The 24,281-nt window shown below is 36.0% G+C and overlaps 5 protein-coding genes and 2 pseudogenes across 5 annotated transcripts; 4 read left to right on the top strand and 3 right to left on the bottom strand.

The window, feature by feature from the left end:
• Window positions 1-392: 392 nt before the first annotated feature.
• On the top strand, window positions 393-1,148 carry LOC120156817 (glutaredoxin-C6-like). The gene has a single exon (XM_039168078.1). The coding sequence runs from the start codon at window positions 430-432 to the stop codon at window positions 889-891; it is 462 nt and encodes a 153-aa protein (XP_039024009.1). The 5' UTR covers window positions 393-429; the 3' UTR covers window positions 892-1,148.
• A 1,949-nt stretch (window positions 1,149-3,097) lies between these two features.
• On the bottom strand, window positions 3,098-5,749 carry LOC120156942 (annotated as a pseudogene).
• A 3,360-nt stretch (window positions 5,750-9,109) lies between these two features.
• Window positions 9,110-10,827, top strand: LOC120157235 (protein indeterminate-domain 12-like). Its single transcript, XM_039168439.1, has 4 exons — window positions 9,110-9,243; window positions 9,332-9,731; window positions 9,837-10,050; window positions 10,081-10,827. Exons 1-4 carry the CDS (start codon window positions 9,138-9,140, stop codon window positions 10,825-10,827), a joined length of 1,467 nt encoding a protein of 488 aa, XP_039024370.1. The 5' UTR covers window positions 9,110-9,137.
• A 564-nt stretch (window positions 10,828-11,391) lies between these two features.
• LOC120157236 lies at window positions 11,392-13,087 on the top strand (annotated as a pseudogene).
• Window positions 13,088-13,241: 154 nt separating this feature from the next.
• On the bottom strand, window positions 13,242-15,584 carry LOC120156830 (UDP-sulfoquinovose synthase, chloroplastic-like). Its single transcript, XM_039168088.1, has 3 exons — window positions 15,457-15,584; window positions 13,874-14,958; window positions 13,242-13,755 (listed from the first exon to the last, which is right to left on the bottom strand). The coding sequence occupies exons 2-3, from the start codon at window positions 14,918-14,920 to the stop codon at window positions 13,351-13,353; spliced, it is 1,452 nt and encodes a 483-aa protein (XP_039024019.1). The 5' UTR covers window positions 14,921-14,958; window positions 15,457-15,584; the 3' UTR covers window positions 13,242-13,350.
• A 447-nt stretch (window positions 15,585-16,031) lies between these two features.
• Window positions 16,032-17,794, top strand: LOC120156831 (acyl-lipid (9-3)-desaturase-like). Its single transcript, XM_039168089.1, has one exon. The coding sequence runs from the start codon at window positions 16,204-16,206 to the stop codon at window positions 17,545-17,547; it is 1,344 nt and encodes a 447-aa protein (XP_039024020.1). The 5' UTR covers window positions 16,032-16,203; the 3' UTR covers window positions 17,548-17,794.
• Window positions 17,795-20,184: 2,390 nt separating this feature from the next.
• LOC120156833 (NDR1/HIN1-like protein 6) lies at window positions 20,185-21,460 on the bottom strand. The gene is made up of 2 exons (XM_039168090.1): window positions 21,378-21,460; window positions 20,185-21,308 (listed from the first exon to the last, which is right to left on the bottom strand). The coding sequence occupies exon 2, from the start codon at window positions 21,281-21,283 to the stop codon at window positions 20,462-20,464; it is 822 nt and encodes a 273-aa protein (XP_039024021.1). The 5' UTR covers window positions 21,284-21,308; window positions 21,378-21,460; the 3' UTR covers window positions 20,185-20,461.
• Between the last annotated feature and the right edge of the window lie 2,821 nt (window positions 21,461-24,281).

Below are 24,281 nucleotides of genomic sequence, written 5' to 3' on the forward strand. Positions count from 1 at the left end.
AATTATTAATTAATTGTAAAATATGTCATTATATAATTCATATATGCAAATAATAGTTTTTATTCTGATAATTTATTAATAATTTAGTTTAACATTAATAATTATTTCGAATCAAAACGAGGAATAATTTTTAAATTATTTAAATTAAATATAATTTAATAAAAATATATAAACTTTGAAATTATTATTATATCAGGTAATAAGTTTTGATATTCAAATGAATTGATTACATGAATGCTGAAATCCCTTACGTCCTCATTTTAAAGAACCTATGTAACATAGTACTTTATGACGTAAGCAACGATACCCCAAGCCCAAAGCAAAGGTGCTTTCTCTTTCTCGTTTTGATCATAGTATTTATTATTCTCATACCACTTGTTTTTCCCCGTCGACATTACCATAATCACACCCTTGATTTTTGTTTTGGCGATGCAAAGGTTTAGGAGCTGGTCCAGTAATATTGTGCAGCTTGATCTAAGTCCACTACCTCAACCGCCTTCCTCCCCAAACAACATCCCTATGAGCACAACCACAGCCATAAGCTGTGCCGGCTTTTCCATATACGAGGAGGAGTCAACGGAGGCACGAATCAAGAGGTTGATATCGGAGAACCCTGTGATCATCTTCAGCCGAACCTCTTGTTGCATGTGTCACGTGATGAAAAAGCTCCTGGCCACCATCGGGGTTCATCCCACTGTCATCGAACTCGATGACCATGAGATCACTTCCCTCCCTACGCCGCCTGCTCTCGATAGCCTCTCCTCTCGGAATTCTTCTCCCACCGTGTTCATTGGCGGAACGAGCGTCGGCGGACTTGAATCCCTTGTGGCCCTCCACCTTAGTGGGCACCTCGTCCCAAAGCTCGTCGAAGTTGGCGCTCTCTGGGTATGATACACATAAATTCATAATAGCATTAAGAAAAGAAACTTATAATTAAGCTGCCATTTTTATGTTTTTAAAAATCTGGACATAATTATCTGTAAGTTGATGAACATAAAATTAGGCAGTCGAATTCCAAAAAAAAGAAAAGGAAAACAACTGAATTGTAGTAATTAAATCAGGTGAATGAAATTGTATTGTATGTGTGAAAAATTATATTTTTCTTTGATGAATTTGAGGAAGGAGAGATATGGGGATTCAGCAACTCGGGGTGGTTTGATCTGTGTTAGAATAAAACGTGATTAGTTGGTGTCGGGTTCGTTAAAATTAACTGAGTTTGTTTGAGGTCGGTTCGTTAAAATAGAATAATCACCAGTTGTAATGGTTGAAGTGCCTTTAATTCATCCACTTTCATTAATATTTTCAGTATATTCTCTTTCCTTATTATTCTCTAATATACAAAACTAAGTCTAAAACAACTACAGTGACTCCTTCACACACACCAGTTGTAATGGTTGAAGTGCCTTTAATTCATCCACTTTCATTAATATTTTCAGTAGTCTCTTTCCTTATTATTCTCTAATATACAAAACTAAGTCTAAAACAACTACAGTGACTCCTTCACACACTCCGGCCATTCTTCATCTGTTGCCAACGATGGCGCCTTTCTCACATTCAGCAATCAGAGCCGTTGAAATTTGCGCAAGGTTGGTTCTTGATGAAAAAGAATGGTTAATGTGGGTTTAATTTTTGGTTGGTGACGTTTTTCACTGATAAAGACGAGCAGGGTATTCTCGCATCATCTGACAAAATTCTCCCAATTATTATAACGAAAAAGAAAAAAGAAATCCCGGGAATTCTTAAGACGGCTCTTTTTTGGCCCACAGATTTCATTCCACAATTGGTTGTTCAACCTTTTTCATTGTAATTGTTTCGACAATTCTTCATACTTGGTTCAAGCTACTTGTCTGGAAATTGTATAAGTGCAGTGATGAACTGAAAAAGCTGTGATTTTTAGTATATTTCAAGGCAAAGACGGGGCCCCAAGTTGTCGTCACCATGCTATCAGACAATATTCCAAGACATGTCATGGCTTTCATTACAAATATTATATATATTTGAATTTAAGGTAAACTATCACACACTACTACCTTAGTTTATGATTTGGTCATTTAATTATTATTTTTTAAAATCATATTTAACGATATGTTTTAGTTTTATTTTAAACATCCACCATTAAAAAATTAATGGTGATGATGATGTGTTACCATAAGACAATGTCACATCAATATTGAAATTAATATTAATAAAAGAATATCATATAAGCATCACCGTTAATTTTTTTAACAACAGGTAGGTTTGATTTTGAAAAAAATAATTTTTGGATGATAAAATAAAAATTAAATAATATATTGATGACTACATAAATTATTTACCCTTAACTTTCAATCACTAGTGTTAATATGAATTAAAGACTAAAACATCCACTTCAAGTCAAATGAGGTGAAATAGTTTTCCTTTGGGTTTGGAAAAGACAGCACCACCCAACAAATCACAAAGAGTCGGTGGTAATGTTAATTTTGGATTATGATTTTTAAACACTTAAAATTTACAAATATGGGAGTGTGTGTTTGATTTACCCACCCATGGACCCCATCCTGAATCTTTACAGCCTAACAGAAGAAGGATCTCCTTCTGATTCTTTCTGTGGGATGAAAAAGAAAAGCTACAAAGAAAGTAATGGTTTTGTTCTTTTCCTTTTGGTATATATTTTAATGGAGGAAATGAGAGATGGGCAACTCAAGTGCCCCACTGAAAGTTCCTTAATGGTAGGGGTTTTAGGTTAAAAACTTGGTCTAAAAGTTGGGGGAGAAAGGAAGAAGATTCTTTTAAGTACTTTATGAGTTCATCACCTCTTTTGTTTTCTTTTTCTTTCATGGGGATGAAGTCATGCTTTTGCTTTGGCTTTCTTTAATGGGTTTCCCACTTGGATTCATGTGTTTTTTTTTCTAATACCTAACCTGTCCCAATACTTTGTTTTAAATTAGACCCATTGTTCATGGCACACAATACTCTCCAGTTAAGACCTCCCCCAGATCATACTTTGACCAAAAGCTATATGCATAAGAGTCAAGCTTACATCACTTTGGGAAGCAAAAGGAGAGAGACAGAGAAACACTACTGAATTATTTTACTGTTGAAGTACTAATCTTTTGACTTATTTGCTTTCGGATTTCTCGGACAAAATTTCCTTCATTATATCATAACCTCCAAAATATAAAGCCCGAAGAACAATCATCCCATGTAGAGAGGCAGGAAGACCACTGTAAATTCCCGAATTCCATCCTTTTTACGTACCGTACTCAAGAAATGGTAAATACCTTGGAATTGCCCAACATGTGTTCTTCCATTGTCTGCAGCAAGGCCTGTGTGAGCAATGTCAAGAAGGTAGTTTATTAATATGTTTGTAGATTAAGATCAATGTTGTGCAACCAACTGCAGTTGGCAGATGCTCCACAGAATACATGACCATTTTGAAAACAGACATTTCTTAATATGTTCCTGTACAGATCCTGCATAAAGAGAAGCAGAGTAATTACGATAAATTAATCTTCGTATCAATTCAAGTGTGCAGTGAGAAACTTGTGTCGATGGCATTTGTCCAATGATTATATGAACATCTTACCAACGGTGAATCGGCAATGTGTTGAGCAAATAATCATCTAATCTATTCCTAATGCTCTTCCGCAGAGTAACACTTAGTTATTTCTTAAAAGTTGTCACTCACCAGTTAGGGCCATACATTTAATGATTCTCTGATATTTTCTGCCCCTATTATTCCAACATCATGATTATATTCGATATCGGGTTTGGTTAATACAGCTTAGAAAGGAATTTAACAAAAACGAAGGAAAAAGGAAGAGGCAAACTGTGCAAGTACATGGACATAGAGGAATATTATGAAAAAATGACGATTTTAAAGTTAAAAAGGTTTTATCTCTTCAGACTACATTATGAACTCAGTCACAAGCTGCTATTATATGCTACTGTATAGTATGAGAGCCAAAACATTCAATCACGACATATTAACCGCAGCTGATAGCCTGATATTCTGCAACAAACTTGCTGGTTAATGCCCTGTTCATCAGCCATGGACCTTAAGAGAAATCCTCTATAGCCTCTACCAGCTATAAAAAGCGTACTATATCTAACATGATCTTTCATTTTTCCTTATACTCTGCAGAACCATCGAAATAATATTCCATCCATTTTCTGCCAAATTCCAGAGATTTACAATACACAAAAGGGAGCTAGAAATTTCAAATGGTTCTGCTGAATCTAACACAACACTGCTAGGTTGACTGCTGTATCACAACGATTTCCTTTAAATTTATCAGAATTCTATAATCAGATAAAATTTTGGTATGAATTTCCCTGTTGCATTCATCCTACCTGGATCCAATGAGTGACCTCTCTATCAATTGTCACATTCTCCAAGACAATTAAACCAAGATAAAATTCACCTAACAGTATTTCTTCTATATCTGATTCTCTATTCCAACCGGAGCCTCTAACAGGTTTGCTTTCCAACTATATTATTGTCGATTAAAGGCCAAACATCATCGCATGCCACAAAAAAAAAAAAAAAAGCTTCATCCTCAAGAAAGTTGTTGATCATCTGAACAATAGCAAAAAGCACCAATGGCCGTTCAGATAGGGTCAAGTAATAGGACAACACAATCAAAGGTCCTCCATGGGAGTAAAACGACTACTAAGATTGGACTTGCTGATAAAAGAAGTTTGGGTGTTATAGACTAGCATGTTTCACATAGTCTCCAGAGACTTGATAAAGTAGTTAACCTAAATGATATGTTACAAAAACAATGAAACAGGTAAAACAAAAATACCACAGCACATTGCATTCTGGTCCCTTGTCTAATGAATAGTCTAAATGACATTCAGCTTGGATATTTGGATATTATTACAGGTGATAGGCTCCTTAAGTTCTCAATTCAATCCATAAAAAGATTGACTGATAAATTATAGCAGTAATTGCACTAATAGCAAAGCACTGAAGAAATTACAGTTACAACTTGCAGTAGAAACATTCTATGTAGTATGACCACATTGATTACATATAAACACTGCAAATCACATAAAGTGCAGAAAATGGTATCTCCCGAGCTATAAGAAATAACATCATCGTTATTCATTCCATACGTTCTCTACAAATAGCATTCTATCATTCACATCACGTACATACATTGTCTTCCTTAAAAACACCGAACTTTTACAATCCATCTCCAAAATAACATCTTGCAAAACTAAAACGACCATGGAAACCCATTCATTCATTCTAAAAATTAAAAGAAAGAAAAAAAAAATCGATTTTTAAACCAAAAACCTAGAGGGGAAGTAAAAAAAGGGAAAATAGCATATTTATTACCTCGAGGGAGAAATTAAGAGCAACAGAAGGGTAATACCAGAGAACACTTCTCCCATTGCCTCTCCATAAACAAAGAGTGTCTTCTTCTCTAACCGTCCGGAAGATACAATCAAGCATCCCTTTGCAATTCCTTCTCCGACCAGCTACGAACGCCAATTTGCCATCAGATCGCGGTGGAAGTTCGCCGCTATTTGTACGACCCTGAAGATGATTTAACCATCCCCAGTTTTCTAATTTGTCATTTTCTTCTTTGCTCATAACTTGATCTGTTTTTTTTTTTCCAATACCAGCAGAGTTCTTTATGCTTTTTCTTTTATCATGGCTAGCTATATTCGGAGGGCTGCTTTCGATTTACCTTTGCGGGTGTTGTTTCCTCTTATATCAAAAGAGAAAGGAACGAAATTTGGCATACGGGGTTTGTTTCTCAATATATAGTTTGATCAGAGCGAAATTTTAGTAATTGCCGTGATCTACGATGTAATATTTATTATCGTAAGCTTGAATTCTTCTGCTAGTCTTTTTATTGTGCTTAAGCTATAACCTACCGAAAGCTCTAATCCATACGAGCGAGCATGGCTGAAGAAAGTTGCTCCGACTGTCACCAAAACGATAAAGCAAATGGGGAGTAATCATTTCCAATGCCAATAAGTTTTCCCGACAAGTCCTCCAAGTCTATCGTACGTGAAAAACATGAATGGTTTATTGCATTACTTTCATCATTTCATTTCTCGGTTTCCATCGCATATCTTTTATAACCTCAACTCATTATTTCCTCGAATTCATGATATTCAAACAAGCAATGAGTCATATGAGACTCGAGCCAAGTGGGGCTTCAACCACGTGGTTAACTTGGTCCACTATCCGAACCTACCTACTACAGCTTGTTGTTGCAGCTCACAAACATTGGCATAGGATCCCAGCCAAGTTTTGTCGGTAGTGTTTATATCAGATAAGATAACATGATTCAATTATCTTGTCTTTCAGATAGTCATTTCCATTTTCTGACCCCTTATAAGATTAGCCTCAGTAGAACCCCCCATGAGATTGATTTCAGGGTTTGTGGAGCTAAGAACACTATCTACAGTTCTATGCAAGCTACTTAAACCCCTGAGACTGCTTTTTTTCTTCAGGCTCTTGATTGATTTGAACCCTATCCATAACCATGCAATACCCCATTTTAAAAGATTTCCGTATCCTCATAGGTCAATTTCTGTCAATATTCCCTTGCATTATTGCAAACAGCCTCCATCAAAAGCAGTGCACCAGACCTTACTGATTAAGTAGGAGGAAATTTATAAAGAGAATGGCCGTATTTCTTATGGGAATTTTTGTTCCTGGTCTTGAAAATGTGACAAACAACACAGCCTTACTCTTCACTGTGACTGTACACCATATACGTGAATGATGGCACTAGAGATTGACTCTGGTTTATTCTTCTTTATTTCACGTAACATTACTTTCTTCTGCCTGCGCAAGTCTTGATTCACGACTCCATATAGGTCAATGAAAAGAAACAAGTTACAATTTGATAAAGCATGCTTTTAAACTTGTTAATGAGGCGGAAGCAAGTAAACAAATTCAAATTAATAAATAGACGATGCAAAAGCTGAAAATGACAAATGAAATCAGATTAAGCACAACTTTATGCATGGACCCAGTTTCTTTTCTTTTAGTGTGAAGACAAAATGCCACTGTGGAGAAACATGAACAGAACATATATGTAGACAATGTATCTCCAAAACATGTCACATTATTTTCTGTTTTCTAATATGCATTAATATATATATATATATTATATCAATATTATTGGGTGGGTGGGTCGACATGATTGGGTGGGTGCTTCCATGATCATCACGTCTCAAGCAACTAATTTCTGGCGTCATTAATCAATCTGTTAACATTTGTTAATTACTACTAATATTGTTGAGATATATCATTTTCTTTCTTCACGTGCCTTATATATGTATGTTTAAGCGTTTAATTATTTTTAACCAATTCATTATATATTTATTTTACGTGATAAAAATATTTTACATTAATATATATTATTTTTTTACATTTTTCAATAGCTTAATTTATAATAAAATTGTAATTCAATAAACCATCGTTGATAAACCAGTATCAACACAATTTTATTGCGACTAAATTCAATGATTGTGAGCACATATTAATATCAAGTTCGTGGGTCTATAGTAGAGATGTGCTAACATGATAATTAAATAAACACCATCCAAATTTAGAGAGATGATGTTAAATCCAATTGAGAGAAAATAAAATACACGTTATACAAATAGATAAAGAACGCAATATAAATATAGACAAACATCATTATTTTTTCAAATGAAAATGAAAAAAAAATAATTAAACAATAAAATAACATATTTAGATTATTGGGATGGAAAGAAAGAAAAAGAAAACAAATGTCAACCATCGATTATCAATCCAAAGCAAATGATGTAAAATTATGTTTTTAGTTAAGTGATATTCAAACTAAAATAATAAATGTAATTAGTACGAAAATAAAATTTATTTTAATATTGAGATGATTTTATTCTATTAAATTAATTTTGATTAATATTACTGTTATAATTACATAATAATTAATAATATATTATCCTATTAATTTTTATATCAATTTAGTAATATAATGAAATATAAAAACTATATGAAACACCTCTACTGTCGAGATTTAATGCACCAACAAAGGATACCCCGAGTTGCTGATTGATGCTCGACATTTCAAGACTTTGATTTCTCTATTAGTTGTGATGCGCTGTGCCGGTAGATGTCAACGGTTGTCGCCGTTGATCTGTAACAAGATTGCTTCATCCAGCTTTGTTAGAGTATAGTTACGGATTATTTATCACCAATGATTTGATGCAGTAACTTTTCTTTTTGGTGAAATGAAGTTTGATTGATATATGAAAAAAAACTGTTTGTTAATCGTTAAGAACTTGGACATTTCTTACATTTTTTCAGTCCCTGAAGATGACTCTTTATCCTCTTCATGTTGTTTTATGGCCAAGTTGCAGCCAGTTATCTGTCTCTCACACCAGCAATAATTTAAGTGATTATTGGTTGTGCTGCATATACATATCTGCCGGAAATGTAATTCAATCACTGAGACAATCATGTTTATGCAAGTTTTTCATGGGGAAAAGTGGTTTTGCTTTCTAACTTGTTTTAGCCCATTTTCATGGTAAAAAGCCTGTAATCAACTTTGCTTATATCCATCATCTGTCTCTTTTTTTTCCATTTAGGTTTACTTTATGTCAACTTTTTAATGTGAAAAGGCAATAATATATATATATATATAAAAGTAAATAACAGGTTTATAAGACAGGTGAAAACAAAACAAAAGACAGAAAGTGTAACTTTCAGTGACAAAGCCTGCTGGCTTTGGGTTCTGGTTTTGGATGAGTGGAGTGCTTCTCAGGAATCTTTTTCTCTCCCACATCTCTCTCTATCTCACGTTTTTTTTCTATTTCTTTATTCAGTTTGTAGGTTTTTGTGTGGCGTTTGTTTACTGATCTTCTCTGTGTTAGCATCAACAGCAAGCAAAGATATTAGTTTTTTTGTAACTTGAATTTGGAGAGTAGCTATATTAGTTCATTTTAAGGTTCTGATAGCTAATCCATTTTGGAACCTGTCGCTCTTTCTTTATACTCTCTGTCATTTTCATTCATGTTCAATTCAAGTTTAAGCAAAATAGGGTTAAAAACATATAGATCTCAGGACATTTTGTCATGTATTATGAAGTTGATATACATGTGAAGAGCTATATATAAGGGGAGAGGTGAAAGATTTTGTGATGGATGTAAGTGCTTCTTCAGGTACACTGTGCCCACGACAGTCTTTTGTTTCAACAAATCCAGAACCGTTACCAAAGAAGAAGAGGAATCTTGCAGGCAACCCAGGTTGATTAAAATTTTCAAAATAAATTCAGCAGATTTACTACTTTCTTTTAGTCCCCCCCCCTTTTTTTTAATGGATTTGTGTCATCAGACCCAGATGCTGAAGTGATAGCTTTGTCTCCCAAGTCACTGCTTGCAACAAACAGGTTTATGTGTGAGATATGTAACAAAGGGTTTCAGAGAGACCAGAATCTTCAGCTTCATAGGAGAGGACATAACTTGCCATGGAAACTAAAGCAAAGAACCAACAAGGAGGTGGTGAGGAAGAAGGTATACGTGTGTCCAGAAACAAACTGTGTGCACCATGACCCATCTAGGGCTCTTGGGGACCTCACGGGGATCAAGAAGCACTTTTACAGAAAACATGGCGAGAAGAAATGGAAATGTGAAAAGTGTTCAAAGCGATACGCTGTTCAATCAGACTGGAAAGCTCATTCCAAAATTTGTGGCACCAGGGAGTATAGATGTGACTGTGGAACCCTTTTCTCCAGGTCTACAATAACTATAACTTAATTAACTGAGCCACTAGCTATATGTATCAGATTCATTTCTTGATTGCTCTTTTTGGTTTGTTGTGCTTGTATTTGTGGATACAGGAGGGACAGTTTCATCACCCACAGAGCGTTTTGCGATGCTTTAGCTGAGGAGAGTGCAAGGGTAATTGCAGGTGCAAACACAGTACTTGTCCTCTCACAGCAGCCTGGCTCTTCAGTTTCACATATAAATGTGACCAATCTGCAACCCCAACCTCAACTCCATAGCTATCCCTTCCATGTGAGAAGGGAGCAAGATCATCTTTTCAATGCAAGAGTAGGAGCTGGGACTGGTCCCCACTCGACAAACCTTTCATCATCACCATTTCTTTTAGGCCACACATTGCCACAGAACGAAAACCCTAGCCAAAACCCTAGTTCTTCTATCTCACTCCCTCCATTCCGGGCTCAACCAGCTTCTCCACACATGTCTGCAACTGCACTCCTGCAAAAAGCAGCTCAAATGGGTGTAACTATGAGCAAACCCTTACAATCATCTGTACCTTATCATCACCACCACCACCAGGTTCACATGTCTGGAACCAGCGGTTCCAAAACTTTTTCCACGTCTACGTCCGGTTTTGGCCTGGGTTTGACCCCACGTGAAGAGCATGGAAGTGAGTTCACCCATGGCGGGTGGACATATTTTGGGAATAAAGCTGCTGTCAGTGTCACCTCTGGTCCAGCCGGAGCAGCTCCTAGTTCTCAATTCCATGATATGACGAGTTCTTTATCTTCTACAAGTGAGCTTGAGGGGTCTTCATCTTTTGAACAGTCTTTGAATGGGGCAATATGGAACACCAAAAGAAGCGACATTGGTTTTCAAGAAACTATCGACCGTGATTTCTCAAAGACAAAAGAATCTCGAGTAAGAACAACTGATCATGAAGGTAAAGCAAGTGGTAGCAGTATAGGAGGGAATGATGGGTTGACAAGAGATTTCTTGGGTCTTAAAGCTTTCCCTCATAACTTAGAGGGTCTCAGTCCTCGTATATATTCTTCTTCAACATATGGGCAACACAGTCAGCACAGTCAAACGCCATGGCAAGCTTAGGTTATGGTTTCTTAATTAAGTTTTCCATCGGAAGATCAGAAATTTGGAGAGATGTAGCACTGCAGCATTACCATTTCCTTTGATAAATAATCTTAAATAATGCATCGCATATACTGATCGATGCCCGGATATATATATATAATTCTCCCCGGCGTTACCTTCATTGTTTTAACTTTTAAGCTCTCATTTAGTTTCTTTCATTTTTTTATCAGTTTAATTATGGTTCAATTATCTTTTTACATAATATGTAAATGCATGATGATATTACATTAACACATCAACTTTTAAAATTTCTGAAAATTGAATCAAATAAAAAAAGTATACAATTGCATAAAACTAAAGATCATGTATCACATCACACATTTTTAAACATATATTAATAAGTGCATAAATTGTATTACTTAATTAAGATATATTCAAGATTACATGTATTCGTAGATTATAACATTTACACTTATGTACACATAGTATTGTCTATATCAAGATTTATAAATGATCCAAATGCAACCGATAGTTTGAATATTGTCAGCAAGAACAAGTAACAGGCTAACAGCAACAATAAAGATGGATTACACTGCAGTGATCAATGTTGTGCTGGAAATGGGAAAATTTAAATATCGACGTAAGATTTTGTATAAACTTAAAATATTTTAAAGATTAAAATAGATTATTAATATAAAAATATAAAATAAATATCTATAATTTAATTTATTTTTTTAAACGATGGCCCTACTAATTCTCCTCTATCCATCCCGAATCCATCTATTTGACCAATAAAACAGTTCTGGATTTCCATTTGCAGGAACGAATACCCATGGTGACTCTTGCCACTGCTTTTGGGAAGACAGGGAATCAGTGCTTTCCGCTTTGGCTTTGCTGGAAATGGGTAAGAAGATAAAAATGTTCTGGAATTTATATGTTACGTCCGCAAGTGATATGTTTTAGATACAAACGACGGTTATTTGTGCTGTTGGTCTTCCAGGGAAAGTGAAGGCTCCTTTATGTATGGTAACTACCGCAGAGAAGCTGAGGATTTACGAGCTGTCGTTCAACATTTTCGTGAGAAGGAACGTCTAATAACTGCAATTGTTGGCCACAGTAAAGGTTTGTTCAACATACAATTGTGATATGAATCTATTACTCGGACTTTATATGAAAAGAGAAAGGGATAATTGCTGGGGAAAAAAAGGCAACTTGCAGCAGATGATCTAGGTTTCTCAAGCCGGATGTTTTTTATTGCTTTCGCATATATCCTCTTATGTTTTTATAGAGAATTTGATGTTTTGATTCATTTATCAATTCTTTCTAGAGTTCTATAATGCTGAAAGGGGTCCTTGCAGGGGGGAAATGTGGTGCTTCTCTATGCTTCAAGGTACAATGATGTACCCATCGTCATCAACATTTCCGGTAGATTCCATCTAGAGAACGGCATGGAAGGTCGATTGGGTAAAGATTTTTTACTCGATCAAAATGGGTTTATTGATGTTAAGAATAGAAAAGGTAGCCACTGTGTTCTGCTTCATGTTCCCCAACGTTGTTAAGTTCTGTTGTCAACTCTCCAAGCAACAATTTAGTGATAAAGAAGTTAACTTATTCTCTGCAACCAAGTATTTGTTCATTAATTTGCAGGACAGTTTGAATGTCGTGTAACTCTAGAAAGTTTGATGGACCGGTTAACCACCGATACTCATGCGGCATGTCTTTCAATCGATCAAAATTGCATGTTAGACAAATCCTAGCATTGATTGCCTTTCTGATGTTCATGATACAACTGGATCAATTGCACTGTTATGAACATACTTTTAATTGCGATCCTCCATCATCTATATCAGGTTCAACAGTTTGCATTTCCACTGAAGATGTGATTATTTATTGGTACAGATTTCTCACTTGTGTTTTAATTTCTAACCATGATTGCCATTATTTTCAGGGTACTGACAATTCATGGATCCATGGACAAAATTGTACCAGCCAAAGATGCCCAGGAATTTGCCAGATTTATTCGAAATCATAAGCTGCACATTATTGAAGGAGCTGATCATGAGTATACCTCGCACCAAGATGAGTTAGCTACAGTTGTGCTCGACTTCATAAAGGCAAACATGCCCCGAAATTTACAATCATATGAAGAGTTGACTTCATCAAAGCTCGAATCTGATAAATTGTCAGGTTACAAAGATGTTCAATGTTCCTCTGGAAGAGGAAAATAGCTCAGAAGATTTCGGGGAACTTGTATGCTAAGACTTAACGTATAATACCGATGAATATAAAACAGCTGCTAATGGTGGATACTTGTTTCAGTTTCAGATGTATTACAGTAACTTTCCAGCCTACCAAGCTTTAATAAGCAAATGAATATAAAACAGGCTCACGGTGTAAACTAGTTCCTGCACCAAATGTCACAACTCAAGAACTCAAGCAATATTACTCTCTCATTGAAAAGTCGAAAGGGCTGCAGCACCATCTATGAAGGGCGGAAAGATACAACAAGATAAACAAGAACTTCCTCTCATCATCAACCACCTAATTAGCCGGCACAGTCTGTGGCTTCACCCCAATTTTTTTCCAAGAAACACTGGGCATAATCTGTTTTGTGTCGACTCGATCCTTGAACTCGATAGCAAAGTTGAGCAACGAGTCAAGAAGAGAGTCTGAGAGGAGATGCGGTTTGAGCCCAAGCTCAATGAGTTTAGTATGCTTTGCATTGTAATAATGTTCCTCTGCCTCAACTCTTGGATTCGGCACGGATATGGTTTGCACATCAAGTCCAAGCTTCTTTCCTGCTTTTGTTACAAGGGCAGCCAGCTCATTGACAGAAAACTGCTCTGTGAATTGATTGAAGACCCGAAATTCACCAGGTTTCGCTGGATTCGCAATGGCAAGTTCCACACATTGGACCGTGTCTCTTATGTCAAGGTAACCCCTAGTCTGAATTTATAAATAAAACATGAGAAGAAGACTTATATATGAAAGCAGGAAAACCAAATAATAAATGGAATGTGCCAGCCATCAATGCTTTAGTAGAGATTTGAAAGACTATGCTCACCTGGCCTCCTTTTCCGTAAACTGTAAGAGGGTGACCAACAGCAGCCTGGACACAAAACCGATTCAATGCAGTTCCGAATACTCCATCATAATCAAGCCTGTTACACAGCTGTTCGTGCATTGAAGTCTCATCAGTCTTTACCCCATAAACCACTCCTTGATTCAGATCAGTGGCTCTGATCCCCCAAGCCTTGCAAGTGAAGGCTATATTATTTGAATCATGTACCTTACTGAGATGATAAAAGGAGCTCGCTTGCTTTGGGTAAGGCAAAGTATCAGTCCTTCCGTTGTGAGTAATTGTGATATAACCCTCTTCAATATCTATGTTTGGAGTTCCATACTCTCCCATTGTCCCAAGCTTCACAAGATGGCACTCTTCTCTAAATTCCTTTATTGCAAAAAGAACATTAAGCGTTCCAATGACATTATTCTTCTGAGTGAACAAAGCTCTTGATCGATCGATCATCGAATAAGGGGCAGACCGCTGCTCTCCAAAATGGACAACAGCATCAGGTTCAAATGAGTTGAAGGTTTCAGATAAGAATTCAAAGTCGCAAATATCACCGATATAAAGTTCAATTGTCTTTCCAGTGATAGCTTTCCAACAACGGAGTCGGTTATGGATGGAGGAAATGGGAGTTAAGGAGTCAAGACCAAGCTGGTGGTCAAAGAGCCGTCGGACAAGGCTGTCAACGATTGCAACCTCATAACCTTTGTTGGACAGGTGAAGTGCAGTAGCCCAACCACAGTAACCATCTCCGCCGATAACCATGACCCGCTGAGGCTTCGAAGAATCACTCCGGGACTCATCAGAACCGGACCTGGGATTAGCTGAAACTTCTTTGCTTACAGGTGCAGCAGTTGCAAGTACCACACAACTCTTTCTTGTTCTATCTCCTTTTGAAACAAGCCTTTTGAAGGGCGACTTGGATGTCTTAATGGTAAAAGAACTAGCAAGAGTGGTTCGAACCTGATTCAGAGGTTGACCGCAAGGTCTGTTGCTTGAGGAGATCTTTACTGATAAAGAAGTTGAAAGCAAATGAGCCATTTTACTGTTTGATTCTAACCAACAATAGGCAAATGCACCTGCCAAATACCAATATGGTCCAAAATTAGTTCTAAAACCAAGGGAAATCTGCTTCAGGCTAAAAGGAAATCTGCTTCAATCCTGTGTTCAACAGTAATTCCTACAAAGGGCAAAAAATCGAAATTCAACGATCTACTGTTATGTTAGTGTTGACGTTAAGGCTAATAAGAACGTAATAGTACCTCCACAATTGATTTTTATCACAACTCAAGCGCAATTTAAAGTGTTAAAAAGAAGATTCTAGCAACCACAATAGCTATAAGCTCATACAAAAATCTGGGTTCCACACTATTTCATACTAGTGGCAAAAAATCAAGCATTTAAGCAGCATAGCTGGATCCTTCAAGTAACCAACTTGAAAAAAAAATCATTTATCTTAAAGACTCAACGGTTTAAAAGTAGTGAATTTTCTCATTTAAGAACAACTACCCATTATGGAGCACCCAACAATGGAATAATAAACATACAAAAGAAGAAATAAAAACAAAAAAAATTACCTTGAAAGAAATAAAGCTTAGAAACGAAGTCAAGAAGAAGAGGTTGTTAGAAAGTGGAAACTGGACATGAGATAAGTGACAAAAGAGGGGACTTTCGCTTCTTTATATCCCATTTTCGAGAGGAATCAAAAGAGACAGGTACGGATATTCTTATCTACTGAAAGTCTGAAACTATTCTGAAGTGTTGAACCGATTTTTTCGGGCTTTTTGGTACTTGGATCCAGAAACAGTGCCCCGTCTAACAATGTATGGGCTTATGAGCCAAAACCCAATTTTTTCCTATGAAAATGAATGCCACTTGCGAGAGACATTACAATTTACAGCTAATATTCAAAATTACACTGATTAAGCAAGAGCCATTGGTTAAAATAAAGTATGAATTTTTCCTTCAAATCTGTATTTCATCCTACACCCAAGATATTTTAGTTTCTGATATCCCAGCTTTTTATCGTTTAAGTTAAGCTAGTCTGTGGCGCTTCTTCATTTTGCTTCTTTATCTTTATATATTGGTTTCACCTCCATTAGTTTTAATCAAACTCGTACAGGCGATGGCAAAGCAAAAATCCAAAAACCAGAAATAAAACCGAGTACTTTTTCACGGTCCATTGAAAGAAGAAGCCTTCATTTCTCTTTATCATGCCGTAATCATTGCACAACTACTGCAAAGACTCTCCCTTTAACATCCTAGGAAGGAAGAGAACCACTAAAAAGTCGGATCCTTTCATTTGTTACTGTTTTCTTGCTTCAATGGCAGAGTCAAGGAGGTATATTTCCCAAGCGGAGCTTGAAAGCCACAAAAAACCAGGAGATCTATGGATATCCATACAGGGAAAGATCTATGATGTCACTGAATGGAGTCAACACCACCCTGGAGGAGCACTTCCCTTGCTGAATCTGGCTGGCCAAGATGCCACTGATGCCTTTGTAGCCTATCATCCAGGCTTAGCTTGGCAATATCTCGACAAGTTCTTCACTGGGTACCATCTCAAAGACTACTCTGTCTCGGAAGTTTCCAAAGATTTCAGAAAACTTGCTGCTGATTTTTCAAAAATGGGTCTTTTTGAAAAGAAAAAACACGGGACTGGCATTTTGCTTTGCATCATAGCATTGCTGTTTTGTACCAGTGTTTATGGTGTTTTATGTTGTAAAAGCACCATGGTGCATCTCTGTTCCGGATTGTTACTGGGATTCTCATGGATACAAAGTGGGTGGATTGGACATGATTCTGGGCATTACCAAGTTATGTCCAACAGAAAATTCAACAGAGTTGCTCAGATCCTTACTGGGAATTGCCTTGCTGGGATCAGTATTGGTTGGTGGAAATGGAACCACAATGCTCATCACATTGCTTGTAACAGTCTAGATTTCGATCCAGATCTTCAACACATGCCCTTCTTTGCGGTATCTTCCAAGCTTTTCCATTCACTTACATCTTGTTTCTACGAAAGGAAGATGAACTTTGATTCTGTTTCTAGGGTCTTGATCAGCTACCAGCACTGGACATTTTATCCTGTAATGTGTCTTGCTAGGATCAATCTATTTGCACAATCTTTCATATTTTTGTTGTCTAAGAGGAAGGTGCCATATAGGGATCAAGAGATTTTGGGGATCCTTGTTTACTGGACTTGGTTTCCCCTACTTGTTTCTTGTTTGCCTAATTGGGGTGAGAGATTGATGTTTGTGGTTGCCAGTTTTGCTGTAACTGGAATCCAACATGTTCAATTCTGTTTAAACCATTTCTCATCGAATGTTTATGTCGGACCACCTAGCGGAAACAATTGGTTCGAGAAGCAAACCGATGGATCACTCGATATAGTTTGTTCACCGTGGATGGACTGGTTCCATGGTGGTCTGCAATTCCAGATCGAGCACCATTTGTTCCCAAGGTTACCTAGGTGCCATCTCAGGAAAATTTCCCCATTCGTTAAGGAGCTGTGCAAGAAACACGAGTTGCAGTACAATACAGCGTCGTTTTGGAAGGCTAACGCGATGACGATCGGGACTCTTCGATCAGCGGCATTGCAGGCAAGGGAAGCGAGTAACTCAGTTCCAAGGAGCTTAGTATGGGAAGCAGTTAACACTCATGGTTGATAAGGAAAATGTGAAGCACTTCATCCTTGGAGGAAAATTTTCCTGCATTCATTCTCAAAGGTGCAGGTAGGGCATCAGTTGGATGTAGAATACTGCATTTAATTTAGTGGTTTTCATTTCACAGCGTGTTGTTGTCCTGTTTCTATGATTCTTTGAGAATCTCCTATGGATGTAACATATGCTGGGTTTGGAATTTGTAGACGTGTTTCTTTTTCAAGGCTTTTCATTGATCGGACTTCTTGATGCATTCATCTCTTAAGACTGCTGTTGCTTTCGACTACCGATCCTGAGGTAATCATGGATGGACCAGGCGTGAGGTTGTTGTCCTTGAAAATTATGGTTTCATTCAACCTAAACTCCTACTATGGCAGGTAGAAAACCATGAGGATGATACTTTAGATTAATTAATGTGGAAATAGTAAACTATGGTTAAACCCCACCGACAAATGCTTATTTAAACTGAAAAAAAAAGATTAATTATACATTGAATACCTAAACTACTATTTTTATTTCTTTTAGTACTTAAATATTAAATATGATTGAGAAAACAAATAAATACCAAAACATAATAAAAATAAATAGTTTAAATACTATTAGTGTAGTTTAGTGGTATACATAAGCATATAGAAACACTAGGGGTGTTTACCGATGTCGATTGCGAGTTGGAGAGTGCTTGTTAAAAAATTCCGTTGCTTGACTCGACTCGTTACTTGTTAAGTTCATTAAAATTTTACTCGACTCGTACTCGTTAAGCTCGTTGTTCGTTGCTCACCTTGTTGCTCGTTAAGCTCATCGAAATTTTTATCTTATTTTATTAACTATAGGTGAAATCTACTAATACTATATAGAGTTTAATATAAACATAAATTAATAAATTTAACCTAAATAAATATCAAGAGAGTGTGAAGCAATTTCAAAACCTAAACTCTAAAGTAATAGTCCACAAATACATTAAAATAATAATTAGGATATGATTTTTAAGTATAGTAAAATATTAATTAATAATTTAATATTTTTTTATTGTTTTTAAAAAAATTAATAGATTATTAATTTATCATTTTTTTATTTTCTATTAGTAAATTAATAATTTTTTGAATAAAATAATCTTTTAAGATAACTACTAAAAAATTATATAAAAAATTAACGAACTGCTCGTGAACTTATTTAACCGAGATATATTTTTATTGACTCAATTTATTAATATCTTAAGTTCGAGTCAACTCAATCTAAATCAAATTTGACCGAAATTTAATCAAGACGAATTTAAGCTGCTTACGAATAAACACACCTAAAAAACCAGTGGGAGCCCATGATTAAAACCTTTGATTTAAGCAGCCATTTTACGCGCGTTCTAAAATCATAAAATTTATCGCCCTAATAAAATAATAATATATGATTCAACTGCTCTTCACCCCAAACCAAAGCACACTCGTTTCAAAGTTAAATCCTTTATCGCTCTCTATTAGGGATGATAAACGGGTACAGTTTTGTGGATTTCGTATCGTATCTGTTCAATTGAAACGGGGATGGGTATAATTTTAGCGGGTAGTGGGCAGATGTAGATTTATAAAGTGGTACCCGTCGTGGGTGGTGGGCGAGTAATGGGTTTGAGACATTACCCACCCCGCATCCGCCCTGCATCCGCCTGCCCCACATCCGCCCGCCCAGCCAAATATCTATTAAATTTCGGACCATTATGAATTTAGGTGTAATTTTAGAGACTAATTTATAAATTTTAATATTGTATAATATATAACATATAATTTAACTAAATATTAAGGATATTTAGTCTTTAATCTGATCTTTAATTAGGGAAATATTCGACTCTTTGATTAAACCTATAATCCCACTAACCACGTCACTTTCCATGTTCTTTAGCCCATACTGCCCATCCAAACACAAATTAGTTGTATTATATGCATTAACATCAAAAACAGCAGTTTCCATGTTCTTTAGCCCCTCAAAATCCATATTAGGCGTACTATGAACATTAACATCGAAAGTAACTCAATAATCTAGCTCTGCGACTACATGCTCCCTACAATCTGTCTCCATAACATTCATAAAGCCACTCATTTGACAAATTAAAGCATGCGTTGCTACCCCATCACGAACTGTCTGAGAACCAACTCCAACATCCCATTAGTTTGCTGTCAGACGGGTCTAGATGGGTATGTCGCTAGTGGGTAGTGGGTGTGGGAATGAATTTAAAAATGTACCCGCGTGGGCGAGTGTGGATTTAAAAATTTGTATCCATCATGAGTGGTGGACGGATGATAAATTAAAAAATATTAGATGAGTATGAAGATAGGGAGGAATATCCGCACCCCGACCCGCCCGTTTACCATCCCTACCCTCGATGCCGCTCCACACGTTCGCTGTCCTCTCTCTTCTCAAACCTTCATTTTATTATACCATTTTCATTTTAGATTAAATTACAAATTTCATCCTTCAATTTTGATCATATTTTTGTTTTAATCATTACATTTTAAAATTTTTAATTTATCAAAACATGATGGCAGTCAAAAGTTGTAGTTTACCCTTTCAATTAAGGGTAGACGGTCATTTGTTGGATTAAGATGGGAAGATCAAACCAGTAACGAAAACAAAATGATTACAGCGAAATTACAATGATGGTGGAAACCAAATTTCTATATTCATTGATAGTAAAGATGTTACAACGCCACAAAAAATCTTCAAAATGAAAAAGAAGAGAATAAATCCAGTTTCAACATCTTCATCTTCAAGACTTCAGCCTCTTATTTTTCCTAAATCTAATGGCAATACATTCACCTCGATTGATTCTTTGATTCGTTCCACAATTTCTTTTACGAACCCAGAAAAGAAAGCTAATAAAAAATCAAAAGCATTGAGTAAAAGGGAGAGAAAAATACATTTAAATGGAAACAATTGGCTAAAAAGTCCACTTCCAGACCTTGATTCGGAGATCAACCTTGCATTTGGCCCCAGCGACACTAGCCACCGACAGTGATTTACCTTTTGGAACAATCCCTTTAACCCCATCGCACGAAACCCTGATCCCAACTTTCTTGCTCTTCAACCCCCCCATCTTCACCCTCACTTTAGTATCCATCTCCACTTTCAACGAGATCCCATTCTTCTTCTTCAGATCCGCTCTCAGTTTGTTGACTGTCTCGGCATCTAGATCACTCGATGTCGTCGTCACCACACCCTTGAATGTCGTCTCGTTTTTGCTGTTACTGACGAAAGCTGGTAATGATCCGTTGCCTATAAAAACATCGTTATTGCTCGATACGCACGAAACGACGAAGGGATCGTAAGAGAAGGAAAGGTGTGAGTTTGGGTTTTTGGAGGAAACGGTTAGGTTGAAAAGGGTTGAGAGATGGGACGAGGAGGAATCGGCAGTGGTTGTCAAGTTTAAGCGGTGGATACGGAGGGAAGCGAGGGTGAATGAAGGTCGATGAGGACGGTAAAGCACGTAAAAGACGGAGCCTGCTATGGCTACTAAAAGCGCCAATATGAGAATTATGAGGATAGTCCAGAAACAGCAGCAGCAACAATAGTTCCGCCGCGGACGGTGGCGTCGGTGGTGGGGTTGTGGACGGTATGGTGGGCGAGAAGTCGGATTGTAAAGGTGGGATTTTGTTGCGCCACCGTTGGTTGTACCGTTCGTACTGGCTGGAGCTCCACCATTGGCGGCCGGTGGAGCAGCCGTGGCGGTGGGTTTGGATGAAGGGAATACTTTTTCTGACATTAACAGCAAAGAAAAACACAAAGAATTGACGGGTTTTGGAAGTGAGAGAACGAAGGATTAGATTTGCGGAGAGAGAGAGAGAGAGAGACTGAGGGAAGAATCGAATAGAAAGAAAGATAGTCTCCACCCAAAGTTGATGTTGCCACTTCACCAGATTTAGATTTAGGACAAAGGCATCCGAATTCGAATATATTAAAATAAATATTTAATACCTTAAAATATTATTATAACATAAAATTATTAGATCCAGACATATTTACACGTTGGCTGGCTTTATTGAGGTAAAATAAATTATCTCAAAATATAGGGTTCACATTCTCTTCTTTTTGTATTTTATAGTTGGAGAATTTAAATCCTACGGTTTAGAAGAGTTCGATCGGATGGTTAAGTAATTTGCACCAGCCGCCTCCAGACAATTTTAAAGAAAGTCATTTTACCCCAATTATGACGAAATAAATCAGTTTATTACGTAAGAAATGATCAATATGGAGCATTGCTTTGGACCACTTAAGTCTGGGTTTGACACTTTGTACGAGAATAACCAAAGTATTTTTTTTTAATTCCGTGTTGTTAATTGCAAGAATCAAATATTGACAAAAGTAACTTTTTGGATTAACTAAAAAAGAAGGGTAAATCAGATTTAAACCCAGTAAAGTAAATTTTAGGGTAAACAAATAAATAAATTGGAGTATGTCCAAAGGCCACCGACTATGTCCAGTGCGGTGGAGAAATTTAAAAACGATAATTAGTAGTTAATTATCCAAAAATTACTCCATTAATTGGATGATCTACGAAAATCCACTATTGATTTACAAAAAACACAAAAAACCAGGGCAAGGGCAGCCATAAATATTAGTATGATCATATTGTCATGGGTCGCGGAGTTGAACTCGAGACATTGATGTAATTGTCTGATCATAGGATTTAATATGAAATATCGGATTGTCAAGACCACCTGATTTGATCTATCACTTGGAGACATTGGTGCAAGTGTCAAGTCAAGAGATTTAATATATAATATTTTTTAGTTTAAAATTTGGATGAGATTTAGAACATATGATTTAATATTTTTTATTTTATTGTTATTATAATTTTATGTGGTAAAAAATATTATATTGTAAAAAATATAAAAAAATTAAATAAAACTATTAAAATAAAAACATTTTAAAATTCAATTATTAAAACAAATGTAAAAAGATAATTAAGTGACGAATAAGTTTTATTTTTTACGTGCGCGCAAATATAATGTGCCTATTACGCACATGCATACGAAGCATGTACATGTGGGCATAGCAATATATGCCAAGGAATATGGGCATGACCGCATGATATAATTGTCTAAGAACCAATTTGCACGTGAAGAACATAAGTATGTTTGTCATCTAAACACGCTACTGGTCTCATACATGCATGTGCCACCAAATTTTCATTTTAGTGTTTATTTCACATTGTCATGATCATTGATCAGGTATACATTGGACAAAATAAAGACATTCATTTCGAGTTTGACATTACAAGCTGAAACAATTCATTTTTTGAAAAATGAAGCGTTTTTATTATTTTATTAATGTATAATAGACGGGTTTCTCTAAAATATATATAATATAAATGAAATAATTCAATTTTTGAATAAATTATATTCGACGTCAACATAAAATATGGAAAGCATTAATATGTAACACAAAATAATAAATAATTAAAACATAGGTGGAGTTTGGTTCGCTAGAATGTTTATGAGGGAATTGGAATCCAATTTCATATTCTGTTTGGTTGGCTGGAAATTGAATTGGAATCCAATTTTATATTATGTTTGGTTCGCAGACATGTCAGATGCATTTGATTTCAGTAATGTAAAATGACAGGATTACCCTTCTTGTGTTTTTGCTTAATTTTAGTTTGTTTTATAAATTACATGTAGCAATATATTATAAAAATTTTAAAAATATTAAATTTTAATTTTATTGATTGATTATTCATTTCAATAAATTATAAAAATCATGCTAATAAACATTATAAGTTAAAATCATCCCAATTAGGGATGGCCATGGGTCGGGTTTTTGGTTCACCCGACCCGAGAACAAGGGAACCTCCATCCGAGACCCGACCCGACCAAAATAAAGTTTCACCCGACCCGAATATATGAATTAGAAACCCGACCTGACCCGAAATAAAAAAAAACATTTTTATACAGTGACTTAATTGAAAAATTTATATAGAGAGATATTATTGTAATTATTTCTAAATATATAAGGTAAAATTATATATTTTTTGGGTCGGGTCGGGTATTTTTCACCCTAAACCCGAACCCGACCGACGCAACCCAAACATCACACTAAAAAAACGACCCGACCCGACCAAAATAAAGTTTCACCCGACCCGAAATAATAAAAAAATTATTTTTATTCAATAAAAACAGTGACTTAATTGAAAATAATTATATATAAAAAGGTATTATTGTAATTATTCCTAAATATATAAGGTAAAATTATATATATATTCGGGTCGGGTCGGGTATTTTTCACCCTAAACCCGAAATCGACCCGACCCGACCCGAATATATGAATTAGAAACCCGACCCAAACCGAAATAATAAAAAAAATATTTTTATTCAATATATGAATAAGTTACCAAAAGATTGATGATGGTAGTATGATCAAATTTCAATTTCCTCCAACTAGGGAATTGAATTCCATCATAGAATTGATGGAATTCAATTTCCCTCATTTGATGGAAAGTTGAAGTCATGAGGGATTCCAATTCCCTTTGAAAATTTGAACTAAACATGAAAAAGTAGTGGAATTGGATTCTAATTTCCCTTAATTCCAAAGAATTCCTACGAACCAAATGTCACGTTAGTGTTTAGTTTAATTCCAGGCACAACCTACATGTCATATGATTTATAATCTTGTGTATGTGTTGGATGGATTTTATTTATTAGGATTACGTGTCTAGACGAGGAAGAGAGATAATTGTTGTTATAATATCATATCGGTACTTA

The sequence above is a fragment of the Hibiscus syriacus genome, unplaced genomic scaffold (genome assembly GCF_006381635.1).
Source record: "Hibiscus syriacus cultivar Baekdansim isolate YM2019G1 unplaced genomic scaffold, ASM638163v2 tig00111238_pilon, whole genome shotgun sequence".
Taxonomy (NCBI): domain Eukaryota; kingdom Viridiplantae; phylum Streptophyta; class Magnoliopsida; order Malvales; family Malvaceae; genus Hibiscus; species Hibiscus syriacus.